General features: G+C 48.6%; 1 protein-coding gene across 1 annotated transcript in view; it reads right to left on the bottom strand.

The window, feature by feature from the left end:
* Positions 1-273: 273 nt before the first annotated feature.
* PSMB7 (proteasome 20S subunit beta 7) overlaps positions 274-14,383 on the bottom strand; it is a 56,372-nt gene continuing 42,262 nt past the window's right edge. Inside the window, exons 7-8 of the mRNA XM_001502120.6 lie at positions 3,851-4,002; positions 274-502 (exon numbers count right to left, since the gene is read on the bottom strand). Coding sequence (XP_001502170.1) covers positions 391-502; positions 3,851-4,002 — 264 coding nt within the window. The 3' untranslated portion in view covers positions 274-390. The remainder of the gene's footprint in view (positions 503-3,850; positions 4,003-14,383) is intronic.

Raw genomic sequence — 14,383 nt, forward strand, 5'->3', positions numbered from 1 at the left:
AAACAGAACCTGGGACCACCCGGAACAAAGAGAAAAGTCAGTCAGCACAAGGGGTGGGCAGCAAAGTTCCTCTCAAGAATCAGAGAAGCCCACCTGACCTCCAGCAGCAGATGAGGCCTCGTCTGTCTCCTGGAGGGTGACCTTGCTCGTACTCCCACCTGAAGGCAGACTGGCACTCGGGGAGGGATTAACATCTTGAAGGGGAGGCCAGGGCGATGCACCTTAGTGGCCAAAAATAAAAACCACACGGCCTCCAGACCTCAGCCACTCGACTGGTTTTCATTTTTTATTGGGTTTCATTCAGCAAACACTGGCCGAATGAATGTCTTACAGGGGAGCCTCCACTGCCCCCAGTCTTCCAGAGCCGTAAGCACCATCCACTGACTCCATTCAGGAAGTGTCCATCGTCTGGACTGTTTCTTCCAGCACCTCAATGTCGAGGGCAGTGACTTTCTCAGTGAGGACGGCTGTGGTCCCTTTCTCACACCTGTATCGGCCAAACCTATTGAGAGAACAACAAAAGCAGAGTTAGGATCCCCTTGAGGGGCCCGCCGGAGGGCTGGAGAGAAGGATAAGCACCAGGCGAGGCAGCGAGCAGGCCTGAACCCCTCCTGCCTCTCCTGAGCCCCAGCTCTGCACCCCCAAGGCTCTCTTCGTCCACTCTCATGCTACGAACGGGCCCCTGGTAGACATGCCGCACGTTAGCAAAGATCACAGAGGGCGCCTGGCACCCAGGGGGCCCTCAATTTCCTTCCCCACCTCACCACCCCCAGAAGGCGCTGGAACCATTTGGTCATTTGCCTTCAAGCTTCAGCATCGCGACAGCGCCTTTCAGGAACCAGCAGGAAGCGAATCCTTTCATTACGGTGCTGTCGTCACCCTTCTCTTGTGCAGCAACAAGGATGACCTGTTACCTTAAACGCTTTAAAAATACTTGGAAGCATAAACAGTATAAAAATGGCGCACGGCCAGACTCTGGGCTCGTCACTTTAGACCATACTCTGGAGACTCCAGAAGGGAGAGTTACCTGTCCCCTGCAAGGACACAGGGGACCGCCACTAGGACACACCCGACACTTTCCGTCTTGGCGTGAATCTGACGGAGGCCTCCCTGAGCACAAGGCAGTCTGTAAGACACAGATTTGAACTGCGAATTCTCGCAGTGGGGCCAGGAATTGCGATACTGTCCAACAGCAGCACAGATCCAGCTGTTCCTCTGCTCTGTCCCCAGCTGGGACGTTCTCTCTGTCAACCTGGCATGGACTAACAGAAGGCTGCTGGCTCTGCCATGACCACGTGCTCCTGGAAAACCCGTCCTCTCAAATGGGCACTCACGCTCAGAGGGAGCAGGAGGCAGAAAAGAGGGTGACGTAAGAGAGCTCAGTGTAAACTCAGGCCAGCGCGGCCAAGGAAGGACAGCTGGGCTTCACTTCCGCTCACCCTGCCCGTCCCCTCACACTCTCTTCCAGGATCTGAGCAGGAGCACATTTTAAGATGTGCCCTGCCCCTCCCCTGCTGGTGTGGAGATGTGGCTCCTTCCCCCAGAAGGGAGCCCTGGCAGCTTGTTGTCCTGGAGCCAGAGCCCCACGTGGCTCCTGTGTGCCTGACCCCTCTCAGCGGCAATGTCCACGGGAGGCCTGGACACCCAGGAGCTGCCTCACCATCCTGGGTCGCAGCGCTGGGTTTCAGCAGCACGCAGGGCGGGCTTCTGCCTTAACCCACGGTGGACTGCAAACAGGGTGGGGATGGCCGAGAGCAGAGGAGACTGTGTGCACGTGGAAGGTCAGGTCCACACCAGGACTGGGCACAGGACGCCTGCCCAGGCCTAAGGCTCTGCCCCCACCCTGACTGTCCACTCTGGGAAGGCTCTCCTAACCCAGGCAGTGCCCCCATCAGCACCCACTGGCAAAAAGATAGTGAGATTCCTGAGTGTGCACTATTGCTGCAGTGCTGCCACCTGGCACCTGCTGCAGAGCCCAGGCGCTGCGGGGGAGCAGCTCCGCACGGAGGCGGGGAACTGACACCTGCCCTGCGCCCAGCCCCTGCAGGCCACCTCACTGCATCTTCACAGGTAACCAACGGGGCCGTTTTGTTTCTGTCCTCGTGCACACACGGCCTCCTCTACAGGTGAGTGACCTATGGCCCAGGGAAGTAAGATGTGCCACTGGTGCACGCCTGTTTGGACAAGGACTCCTGCGCTGAGCACTGGTCCCTTGTTCAACCACAAATACTACTTGTCAGTGACTCAAACGTGGCTTCCAGAATCCTCACCCAGGACATGGGTTAGTCTGGACAGAGTGTAAACACCTCCCCCCAAACTCTTTCACCATGGACTTGCTCAGGTCCTGCAGCATCTTGCAAGTACCAGGCGACATGGGCCATGCAGTGGTCCTCGGCTCCCACCATCAGGGAGCTCAGCAAAGAGCTAAGCCTGCTCCCCAACACGGCTCTCGGCCCGAAAGGTGGTATCCCTTCCTGCTAAAGGCCACATAAATTCCGTGGGGCCATTAGAGATCACCTAGTCTAGCTCCATCATTTCACAGACAGGGAGACTGACTTGCCCAAGGTCACCACGCCAGGCAATGGCATTTCCCCAACCCCTGAGCCAGAGCTCTTTGCTGCTGTGCTGCCCCACCCTGTGGAGAGAACAGTGAGTTTCCACCATGCTGAGCACACACTGCAACGATTACCTGCTGGTTCTCAATGTTCTATCCTTTCCTTGTGAATTACTCCCCATTTGGAAATGAGCACATGTAGTGGGGTGAAGCAAGCATTCCAGAAGGTGAGGTGCTTGCTATCCTCTGGCCTAGCTGTGGGGCTGAATGGGAGGTGGCAGAGTTTATAAATACTGCTGTGCTGCATTCAGATGAACCCAGCTGGAAGCGGAGCTCCAGGAGCCCCCTCTTGAGCTGCTCAGGCTCCAGGAAGAGGTCAGGAGCCACAGAATGGTCAAGCAGCCAGACAACCATGTGGGACTGCAAATGAGCAGCTCACCTGCACACACACCAGCCACCAAGGGTTGGAACCTTCCAGTTCTGCTGAACAGATCAACTAGAACCTTGTCCCCCGCCTGAGCCAGCGCCGCACCCCTGAGACAGGCCGCCTACTCAACAGAGGCCATCGCTCCCTGGAGAGCAGGAAGCACCAGTCAGCTCCCAAGGCTAACTTTCAGAGACTTAACCAACGGTTTATGGTTGCCTAGGGCTCTGGGACCACTGTGAGAAACGCTAGGGGCTGGCTGCCCTGAAAACTGCACCTTCTCACAGAATTCAGGGGATTCTTTAAGAGCTAGAGAAAGGACAGCAGGTGAGTCAAACCTCTCCCCCAAAAGCCCCCAGCCTAGGGGCCGGCCCGGTAGTGCAGCGGTTAAGTTCACACGTTCCGCTTCTCAGTGGCCCGGGGTTCGCTGGTTCGGATCCTGGGTGCAGACATGGCACCACTTGGCAAAAGCCATGCTGTGGTAGGTGTCCCACGTATAAAGTAGAGGAAGATGGGCACGGATATTAGCTCAGGGCCAGTCTCCCTCAGCAAAAAGAGGAGGATTGGCAGTAATTAGCTCAGGGCTAATCTTCGTAAAAAAAAAAAAAAAAAAACCCAGCCTAGGGCTCTTTTCTGGGCCCCACTCCACCTCTCCCATCAACATTTTACAAGTTACTTTTCCACATCTGACAGCAGCCCACAGTCATAAAGCAAACAATGGCTCAAAGGTCTGTTGTGTAAGGCTGGCCTGGGGACACTGGATTACCTTAACATGGCTAAGAGTCAGGAGAACCCTGTCCAGATCCCAGAGAGAGATCACGGCTGGCACGGAAGCCAGGGGCCACAGGAAGAATCCCACCTCCTCCACTGACCTCGTCCCCTTCTTGTTGGGCACTGAGTATGGGCGGAGAAAATCCAGCTTGCTCTTGCTGATGACACAGAGATCAATGTTACTTCCAGACCCCAGGTCATTGAAGATGCCAGCTGCAATGGCTTCACTCACCAGCTTCTTGGCTTCCTCCTCCTGAAAAAGAGAATGGTGACAATCATGTCCACAGCGGAACTGAGGGCCTGCTCTCACGTCCACAGAGCACTTTCGGCAGCATGCACAAAATCACCTGCGAGGGAGGCATGCTGTTCAGTGCCCGTTGGATGGACGAAGAAAAGGCCTCAAAGGACCTCAGTGATTTGCAGAAGCTTCCTCAGCCCGTAGAGCAGGACTCAGGCCTCTCAAACCCTTATGCTTGCGTCCCCTCTCCAACACGCTGCTTCACATCAGACAACCGCCACGTAACTGAGGACTGGGGGCTAACAGAGCAATTCAGCCTCTAAAACAGCGGTCAGTAAACTTTCCTTGTCAAGGGCCAGGCAGTAAATATTCTGGGCTTTGTGGATATACAGTCTCTGTCGTAACTACTCAACTCAGTCATGGTAGCACAAGACAGCCACAGACAATACGCAAACAAACGTGTGTGGCTGTGTGCCAATAAAACTTTATTAACAAAAACAGGTGGTGAGCCAAATCTGGCCCATGGGCTGTAGTTTGCTAACTCCTGATAAAAATGTCTAACAATGGTTGGAACCTGCTTTCTGGAAACATAATGAAGAAAGTCAATATTATGGGGGAAAAAACTAACACCAAAACACGACAATAGTTCTGGGAAAATGGTGGCAGAACCAATGAGGACACTTCTTGCTCAAGACAATTTATCACCTCCCACTGACGAGCCTCCATGTTTGCTGAAGTGATTCCTTTCTTTAAATCACTCTCCCTTCTATTTCTCCTTTAAGAAGCAAGTCTAAGTCCCCAAGAGTTACTGGTGAAAAAGTGGATTAATTCATTTCTTATCCAAAAGGCCTATCACACGCCAGGTCCAATGCCAGGAGATAGGGCCACAGAAATGGATGAGGCCCCACGGTTCCCGCCCTGCAGGTACTTGGAGTCCACTGGGGGCATAAAACCCAAGTAACTACAATACAGTGCGATAAGAGCTAACAGAAAAAGCTCTCGGCACACCAGCTGGAAGGGCTGAAAGGTCACACACCAGAAACTCAGAAAACGGCAGTAAAACAGAAGGCAGGCAGCAGAGGCAGCAAGGTGGGACCTGGGGAACACCAAGTTCAAACTCTTTATGCAACACGGGCAAAAATGAACCAATCTCCCAAGGAGGGTCCTCTAACTTGTGCTGCAGTCCCTTCCCACTCCACTGGGACATGAGAATCCACAAGCCTGCAAGCTGAACTAAAGAGCTCCTCCAAGTAACACCCTTTGAGAAACCTGACTCCCCACCCCAAGCTGCAGCCTGAGAGCATCAACCGGCCAATTCACTGACTTCCAGCTGTGGGAAGATGTGAGGGACCACTCAGGGCTCCTGCTCCTCTGCCTGCCATAAGCCAGGAAGTGGGATTCCAGTGACATGAGCACCCTCTACAGCCTGAGAGAAGGATAGAGAAGGCTCTGCTGGATGTGGGATCCTCTGCAACCCAGCAGCAAGGCTAGGAGTCATTCGGAACTTTATCCCACCGGGTTTTCTCACTTCCTCAGTGGCACCTATGTGGGGCCGACGAAGCCAGTTATTCTCTTGCGCATATACAGCCTCGTAAGAATTCATTCAAACAGGATCCTCTACTTGGGAATTCTCTCCTGGACTCAGCGCAGTCCCCGAGGCCAAAAGCCTTACCAGAAACCAGTGAAAGTGGAAGCAAAGAAAGCACCCTAGAGAAGGAGATGGCTGCTGCGGCTGCTGCCACACAGAGAGAAACAGCAGCCACTAACTTAACAAATGCAACCTCATTCCGACTTGATCTTCTTGTTAAACGACCCTAGACACGCGCGTGTTGTGTGTGAGTGCAGGGGGCACCTGCTTATTCCCCTGCTCCTGACCCACCATCTCTTTTCCCCTTCTCTTCTCTGCTGTTTTCCTATCTCCTTCGCTTTGCCATCGCTGCTTTTCTCATCACCACAACTCTGAGCCAGCCAACAGTACCCAGGGAGCGTCACAAATCCTGTGGGCAACACTTGGGCCCGCAGAGCTAAATTCCCCAAGTTATTTTATATTTGGGGGTGGGGATGGGGGAGACTTAGAGGCATCTGAAATATGCACGTGATATGAGGCGTGCAGAGCTAATGTCAATCAATTAGAACTGGCACATAGATACCAGGATGCTGACAGTGCTAAGATTATAGCTGAATCTTCCTCTATTTTGCAAACATTCTATAACGTGAGTAAACTTACAAACTCAAAAATGTGCAAACTTTGACAACCAGAAGGACCTACAACTAAAATATACAACTATGTACTGGGGGAGCTTTGGGGAGAAGAAGGGAAAACAAATGTGCAAACTTTGAAATGGACTATGTAGAGCTTGATCTCCTCATAAAATTATGGTATATGCTGTTATTTAAGTGTGACTGCCTTTAAAAACTGGGAATTTGCCCTTTAAATTCCTTTCCTCCCCACCAATTCTAGGGAAGGTCATTCGTTAAGGAAGAAAATCTCACATCCCAGGTCTTCCCCGTCCCACCCCTCCGACACCAGGACCGAAGATGCTGTGAAATGGAATGAGCTGTACGTTCTACTGGGCGCCTGCTGTGATGAGCCAAGTACCAAGTCCGGCACTCTGGTGGCCATCATTCTTGCCCCCGCCCACAACCGTCTTTTGGGGTTACTATCGTCAGAAACTATGGCTCAGAGTCAATGCCTCGCCCAAAGTCACACAGCTAGTAAACAGGAAGACGTCTCCTTCAGGCTCCAGAGCCGGAATGCCACAGCGCCACACCAGCTCACAGGGAACTATCTCAGCTGTGGGCTGGGGGCTCCTTGGCAAGTACAGGACAGAGGACAGCAGCTCCCTGATTCATTCAGGCTATGTCACTCCCCCATCACCAAGGATCTCCAGAACCTGGGCAAGTTTAAGAGAAGGAGGATGGTTGCCAATTTCTCTTTGGGTCACCTAGCAGCTCCTCTGACAGTCATTTCCATGGTAGGGGCAGGAGGCCCTGTGTTTCCAAGACTGCCCACAGATGGCCACCTAAATGTTTCTACCCTGTAACATGGCAGAGATCAATATAAAAAGATCCAAGGTCTTATTTCACCTATCTCTCACCCCCACCAAAACCCTCAAAATGCAAGTAGGGTAAAAATCACCAAGACTCTATTGTCTACCCATTACTTACAGAGTTAATGTCTTCAACAAATATTTACAGGCACCTACTACGTTCCAGGAACTGCTTATGTCGAATACTGTCTTTTACCATAGTATTTCCATATCCAGAATTCTAGTCACATATGCAAATATGCTACTGGGCATATTCATACTGTGTTTTCTTTATAGTAGAATTTCACAATTAAACAACTCTTGTCTTTAACACGTGCTACCAAATATTTAGGAAAACTATCAAGAAAAACCACAAACTAAAAGCAAGAGGCGAGGAAACACCACATTTTCATCTGTGTCTGGCCCACGATAAACGCAGGAAGCACCGTTCCTTCCTTTCACAGGGAAACCACACCTCCCTCTTCTGGAAGATGTGGAGTGACCCGAGCTCTGAGCAGCATCTGCCTGGGGACAGCTGCTCCAGAGGGGCTCTGACGAGGGCCCTGCAGAGCCCTGAACCCAGCTGGTCAGGCCCAGGTGTGATGTCCTCCCCTAGCCAGCTGCTCATGGATTTCCATTGCTAGTCACAAGGGAACTTGGAATCAGTGTGTTGATGGATTAGCAGAACTCATCCTGGCTACCAGAAAAATGGTCCTCCAGGCCAATGGCAGCTTCCTTTTACTTTGAGATGCTCAGCCAAAAGACCACCATGACCCCGGTGATCAAAAGGTAGTTGGGGAACCTAGGTTCAAGGTCATCTGGCAGATGTGGAGGCAGACAGACTGGGTTTGAATCCCCAGTTTCCCACTTATTGCTGTGCAACCTTGGGCAAGTCACTTTACCTCTCTGAGTTCACTGTCCTCCTCTGTAATAGAGTGATGATAAATTAGGATTTATCACAAAATTGCTGCAAGAATTAAAAATAAAGTATAGAAAGCACCTACTATAGTGTCTGGCATGTAGATGCTGCTTAATAAATGGTAACTTATTTAATAAAGCAAGCCAGAGGGCTCCTTGAGACACAGTTTAGCTCTAAGCAGTGCCTGCCTGTACCAAACCCCAGGCCAGGAGGAGGAGGTCCAAACAAACCTGCTGACAAATCCTCACACAGTGCCATGGAGAAGCTCCTATAATAATTAATCCAAGCAAAAAGCACACTCCCTAAAAGTTCGGAGAATATAAAAGGAGCACTTCCTGCTTTATGGCTACAAAGACCAAACTAACTGGGAATATCAGTCCCCCGGGCCACCCCTGCTTCTTAAATGAGATTACAATAAGAGTGATGTACTGTACCACAAGTCAGCTGTGACAAGCAGCACTTTATAGAGCTATCTGTTTGTCTCCATCACCGCATCGCACAATGTGTCCCTGGACTCCAATGTGCAGCTCCATTTACCGCTACATGACAAATGGGCAGCACTTGTAAAAGGCACAAAGAGGTCCACGTCGGCCATGTAATGGTCACCACAGCTGTACCCGAGTGCTTGAGGGGACAAAACAGACCCCCAAGTTCATTAAACTGACCAGTAATGGATCTTTCAAAAAGTGCCTTAGGAATCGTACAGAAAAGGCTAAAATAAATAACTCAGCATGGAAGGCTAATCTGAAATGGTGTTTGATAAATTATTTATAACACAGGCGATTGTCTGCATTTAATATTGGAGCTACTAGTAGCATCTTTAAAAGATGATTTATGTGTTGTAATGCTATTAAACTTTATATTGGCCCACTGCTGGCTATAAAGTCTGCTGAGATTTAGAGAATGAGTTTTAAACTGTCACTGCAGCATCACAGGAGATGGAGGCCGTATTAAATCTTTACTTTAAACCTGTTATCTAGAGAGTTGCATTTTGTAGACACTCACAAACTGATAGATTACCTTGGCATGCGCTATGGTGCAGGCCCAAAATAGTACTGCAAAGAAACTTCTCCACATTATTCTCGTCCACAGCTACAATCGAATTTCTCTTCTCACTTAAGTGGTTTCTAGATTGGGAATGTCACCAGAGTAAAATATGGGTGCCCAGCCAATGGGCGCCCTGGACAGTTCAGCATCAAATTAATAGTCTTTAAATAAACCCTCTCCGTTCAACTGCTCAGTTCCGCATTCTCAGCAGTGCTTTGCTCATGCTGGAGGCAGGCAGAATATTAAATATGCATTTGACTGAAAACCTAACACTATTTTAAATACAACTGTGGAACATGAAAATATGTGTATCTGGCAAGTCATTTGAAAAAAATCAATTTGTAACTTGTTTTTTTAATTCTTTAAAAAGAAATTAAATTCATTATTTGCTGGAAAATATATTCCATTTATGTAGCAGAATCACTGACATTAAGGAGTTGAAAAAGGAAGAAATCTTCAGCCTTTTCTGTGAAGAATAGAGCTTTCCTGGCTCTCCTGTTTTCCTGGGCATTGAAGAGGTGTCCCTTTGCCTTCTGTCCCATGGTCACGTCAGGAGTCAAGGGACAGTGGCTCTCCTACCTTTGCTCAAGGGTAATAAGGATGTGGGTGGCAGCACAGCTGAACTCGCACACAACTTTCATCAATTTTCCTATTTACTACCAAATCTACAAGGACCATTTAGTTCGTGACAGTTTGCACCTTTACTCAACAACTAAGGATTTTACTCAAGAAGAATGAAGTAGTCCAAATTGATCTTGGAAAATCCACATATCTTTTGTCAGTAGGATCTGAAACAGCAAAAAATGCCATTGCTCTGATGATCTCAGCAGAGCAGATCAAAGTCTGGGTGTGACAAGAGTTTGGACTCCAAGAAGAGGACCAAAACCATGTCGTCTCCATCTCTGTATCCCAGGCGCTAGCAAGTGCTTAGCACGGACATCAACAAATGAAAAATGAAAAACTGAATCAACGTCAAATGCACTCATGGCTTTGCCAAACTAAGAGACGAAATTAATTATGAGACACATAGATACCAAAATGGGATAATTCCAAAACTGCACCAGTCACAAGTGGGGACCAGGAAACAAAAGCACTCAAAGCCAGTTCAACACTCACGAGGAAGAGGTTTAAGCACAATGTTCTGGGGCGGCCTGTCGACATGCTGAGGTTCTGACTATGCCACCGATGCGGCCTGAAGGAGTCATTCACAGCCGATGGTTGAATAAAATTTAAAGAGCTCAAAAATGTGTTTAAAACAGTCCCCCCAAAAGCAGTATGCTTCCTGCACTTTGTAAGAGACCGGATGCATCCCATGTGTAGCCACATATTTTATAGAGGAAAAGGTTAATTTTTTTTCAGACTGGCCTGTGTGACAAATGCAAAGTTGTCCGAGTTTTTGACTTGAGCTGTTCGGGTAAACACAGTCTGCCTGTGTGAACACCTGGGAATTGTTGGGTGCAACTGACATGCAGCTGGTGCTGAGTGCCCAGAGCAGGGAGTGAGGTGAGTGACGGTGTCTCTACCATCTCTACCAAGATGGCGCTGCCAATTCTTCCCTCGATAGCCTTTTCTGGCGCCCAGCATCTGGGTGATGCGAATAGTGAAGGGCAAACATGCTGTGAGTGCAGGAGTGACTAAAGGGGTTTTCAGCAGGGATGGGAAGGAAGGAGTGCTCATGTTCAAGGAACTGCCAAGCAAGTCACTGCCAACGTGGCCTGTCCCAGATCACTGAAGGACGCAAATGCCTGATCACAACTCAGTCTGAGAAGAGGAGAGGTCCGAGGCTGCACAACCGCAATGAGGCAGAAAAGGCGGCCACAGAGCACTGCAGAACAAGAGCTGGGTCACTCATGAACACAGTACTTAACTCTCTCTGAGCCACAGCGTGCCCGTCAGAAGACCGGAATAATGCCTCTGTCCAAGAGCTGATGGGAGGAATAAAGGGACAGGAAGCGTCCTTGACACACAGATTTTACAAACAGAAGTGTCAGCAAGTTCTAGGAGAGAAGGAAAGAGGCAAGGGTGTGAGAGAACTTGTAACATGGGCACCCGCCACATCCCTGGGTCTGAGCCAACACTTATGTTACTTATTTAATCCTTATAACCACTGCCGTACAGCTGAGGAAACTGAAGCTCTAGAAAGGCTGGCTGATGTGCTCAAAGGCACGTGGCCATGTGCAAGTGGAGGCGAGGATCCGTGCCAAGTTAGTGCCTGGCATCACCAAAGTCCATGTCTTCCTATCACACCACAGGAAAATCAGTGGTGGGCAAGAGGTTTTGCTGGATTCTGAGAGAGCGAAAGGAAGGAAAAACACCTAAGCTTCCAGAGGGAAAAGGACCAAGCGAGACGGGAACATATTGCTTTCCACAAGGAAAAGAAATCAGCGTTCACAGCATATGTGTATACAAATATATATTTCCAAGGCTGCATTGAATCAAATATAATCAGAGAAAAAAAACAAGAAAGACTGGGTTTAAAGATAGAGTGAGAAATATGCTCAACAATCCTCCAAATAAAAACCAAGCTGCCCCAGGTAGTAATAAGATCTTAATAATATTTCTCTCTCTCCATAAAACAATGTGGTCAGTGATAACTTTGCCAGCATATTCCTGGAGATGCTGAAAGGGCTATCACCTGAAAACGGGGGGAAATGAAGTGAATTTGCTCCTTGGGTCACAACAAAAATAAAAAAGAAGAGCCACGTTCACACTGGGCCTATCCATCTCCAAGTCTGGAGGATGGAAACCCACTACAGAGTGCAGGGTACATGAGAGGTGGCTATTATGGGAACTGTATTATACTGCATGATCCTGCTCCTACAGCCCCATAAGGATTAGGAAGGATTGGAAGGAGAGCCAGGCACGCAGAGAGCGCCCTTATTCTAGGAAGTTTAAAGATGGCCACATACGAAGCAAATTTCAAATGATGCAAAACCCTTGAAAGAAATGTAGCATTTACTAATGCTCTGATACTAATATGCTCCACAGACACTGTGCTAAACACCGGGAGAAGGTCTGAACAGACAAAGACCCTACCCACGAAGAGTTAAGAGTCCAGAGGGGACACAAGCAGAAAGCTCACTGCAATAAGCTAAGAGTTATTAAGAGGCAGCCCTGACAATGAGACTACGGGTGTACAGAGGTCTCATGGGGCACAGGTGAAGAAGACTGGGCTGAGTCCTGACATCCAAGTAAATGGTAGCCAAGCCAAAGGACACAAGTGATGGCAGGAGTAAAGCTGTGAAAATGGGAAGAAGAAAGGTGTGGTCAGGTAGGTAGTTCAGTGTGGCTGAGTACCTGAGAACCTCATGGGCCATCCAGAGAGCCAGCCCTTCAGACTAGGCAGTGGGAAGACGTGGGAAATTTTAAGCTGCTGAATTAGTACATAGTTGGATTTGTGCTTTTTGAAATTACAATCTGGAAGCAGTGGGAGAGGAGAGGCCAAAGGCAGGCAATAGGAGAGCAGATGATTCTAACAGTCCCAATGAGAGATGGTGGTAGGCCAGCAGGGGCAGGAAGGAGCATCGACAGGACTGGGAGGCTGGACGAGGGAGAGGAGGAAGCAGCAGTCAGGTGGGAATGCAGGAGACGGAGAAGCAGGGGGTGCCACCTGGACTTCAGCATCAGTCACGGGCACTGACCAAACTGAACAAACTCGGCCTTCCCAGAAAGGCCTTTTGTAACTTCTTGGCAGCTATTTTTCTGGTGGGTTGATGGGAGACAATGATTAACTTAATTATATATTCTAGACGCTGGTAAGCTTCTGCAGTAGGCACACTAAAGGGTGTCACCAAAAAGGAACAAGACAAAGGTAGAGCCAGGGAAAGTATACCGAGGTCGCTCTGGAAAAAAAAGACCTAGGCTGTAACCAACTTGTAAATGCCAGTTCATTGGCACTGGCTCTCAAAATATGTCATCTGGCCTCTGGAATGTGGTAGAAAGAGTATAAGGGATTGGTTAACAATGGGGAAAAGAGCCGAAAGAATGTAAAGAAAGCAGCTCTAAGGGAGGATCCTGGTCATGAGGGTTTGGCCATGTGCAAAGTAATGAGGAAGCAGAAGTGGACATGCCCAAGTAAAGCAGACCCGCGAGAGGAGATGGGGGCTAGGAGGGAGCAAAGAATTTAAGAGAACCAAGAGATCCAGCTATGAATCTAGTCCTGTTACTTACAAGCTATGTGACCCTGGTGGTAAAGTCACTCAACATTTTTAAGTCCCAACTTCCTCATCTGCAAAAGAGGCCTAAAAGCCTACAGCACCAGGGTGGTCGTGAGGGCTAAACGAAGTACTCTATGCACTGAAGAAGCTGCTAGCACAGGGCCTGGCATGCAGGCAGCCCATGAAAGATGCTAACCTGATCCAATCTACCCCTTTCTCTAATGGTCACAAACACGGTTATCAAAAGCCTAGCTTCCAGAACTACCACTGCAACGGGCAACTGAGAATAACTCAGTACTTTGGTTTTCTGACTCCCAGTTCAAAGCAAATCAGTGATGAAAGGAGTCATTACACTGCAAAGGAAATTCAAACTAATGCCATAAAACCCTGTGTTCACATGCGCATCTTCCATACAGAATTTACTCCTATGTCAATAAGAAGTGTGTGAAGTAGCACATTTTCATGTATTATATTTCACTAGCAATTGTATCCTAAAAGAAGGCAGGAAGAGAACTTACGTTCACTGTGTGCAGGCACTGTGCCAAGTACATTATTCCACTTACTCTTCCAAATAACCCTTTAAGGTAGGCACTACCTTATGCCCACTTTAAAAATCCAGGAAACCAAGGCTCAGAGGGCAAGTGACTAACTCAAAGGCACGTGGCCGACAACCGAGATTCAACCGAGTTTTGTCTGACCCCAGAGCCTACATTTGTTTCACTCAGGACAGCAGAACCTCAAAACAATTAGTCTCCAAAAAAGTAATGATGCTTGTCTAGTCCTTAGATGTAACTGATAAATCACTCATGGGTTTACCTTTTTAAGGCAGTTTACCTCTAAAATTGTTTAAAGTTGCAAATATATTGCTTAAATAATGATACTCCATCATTCCCTTATTCATCTGGCTTGTTACACGTGGTAAACTTAAGGATATTCTAATGAATTTCTCCAATACAGAATGTACACTCATCAAACGCCAAAGCAAAAGCCGAGCAAATTCATGGCATCAGTGCTACATCCCAGTGTGTACATTCCCCCAAAACACACACAAAACCTCTCAGCAAACAGAATGAGTCCAACTGTCTTTAACCACCCTGTATATGTCAATGAAAAAGATACCATTTAATTTAATTTTCCCATCAGGCCATTTGTTGATTGTAAATATTAACTAAAACTGACCAAGGAAAGGCAAGTGCACTTTAATTTTCCTTTAACACTGTGGGGAAGGAGTGGTGAGAGGCTAA

Source organism: Equus caballus, chromosome 25 (genome assembly GCF_041296265.1).
Source record: "Equus caballus isolate H_3958 breed thoroughbred chromosome 25, TB-T2T, whole genome shotgun sequence".
Lineage (NCBI taxonomy): Eukaryota > Metazoa > Chordata > Mammalia > Perissodactyla > Equidae > Equus > Equus caballus.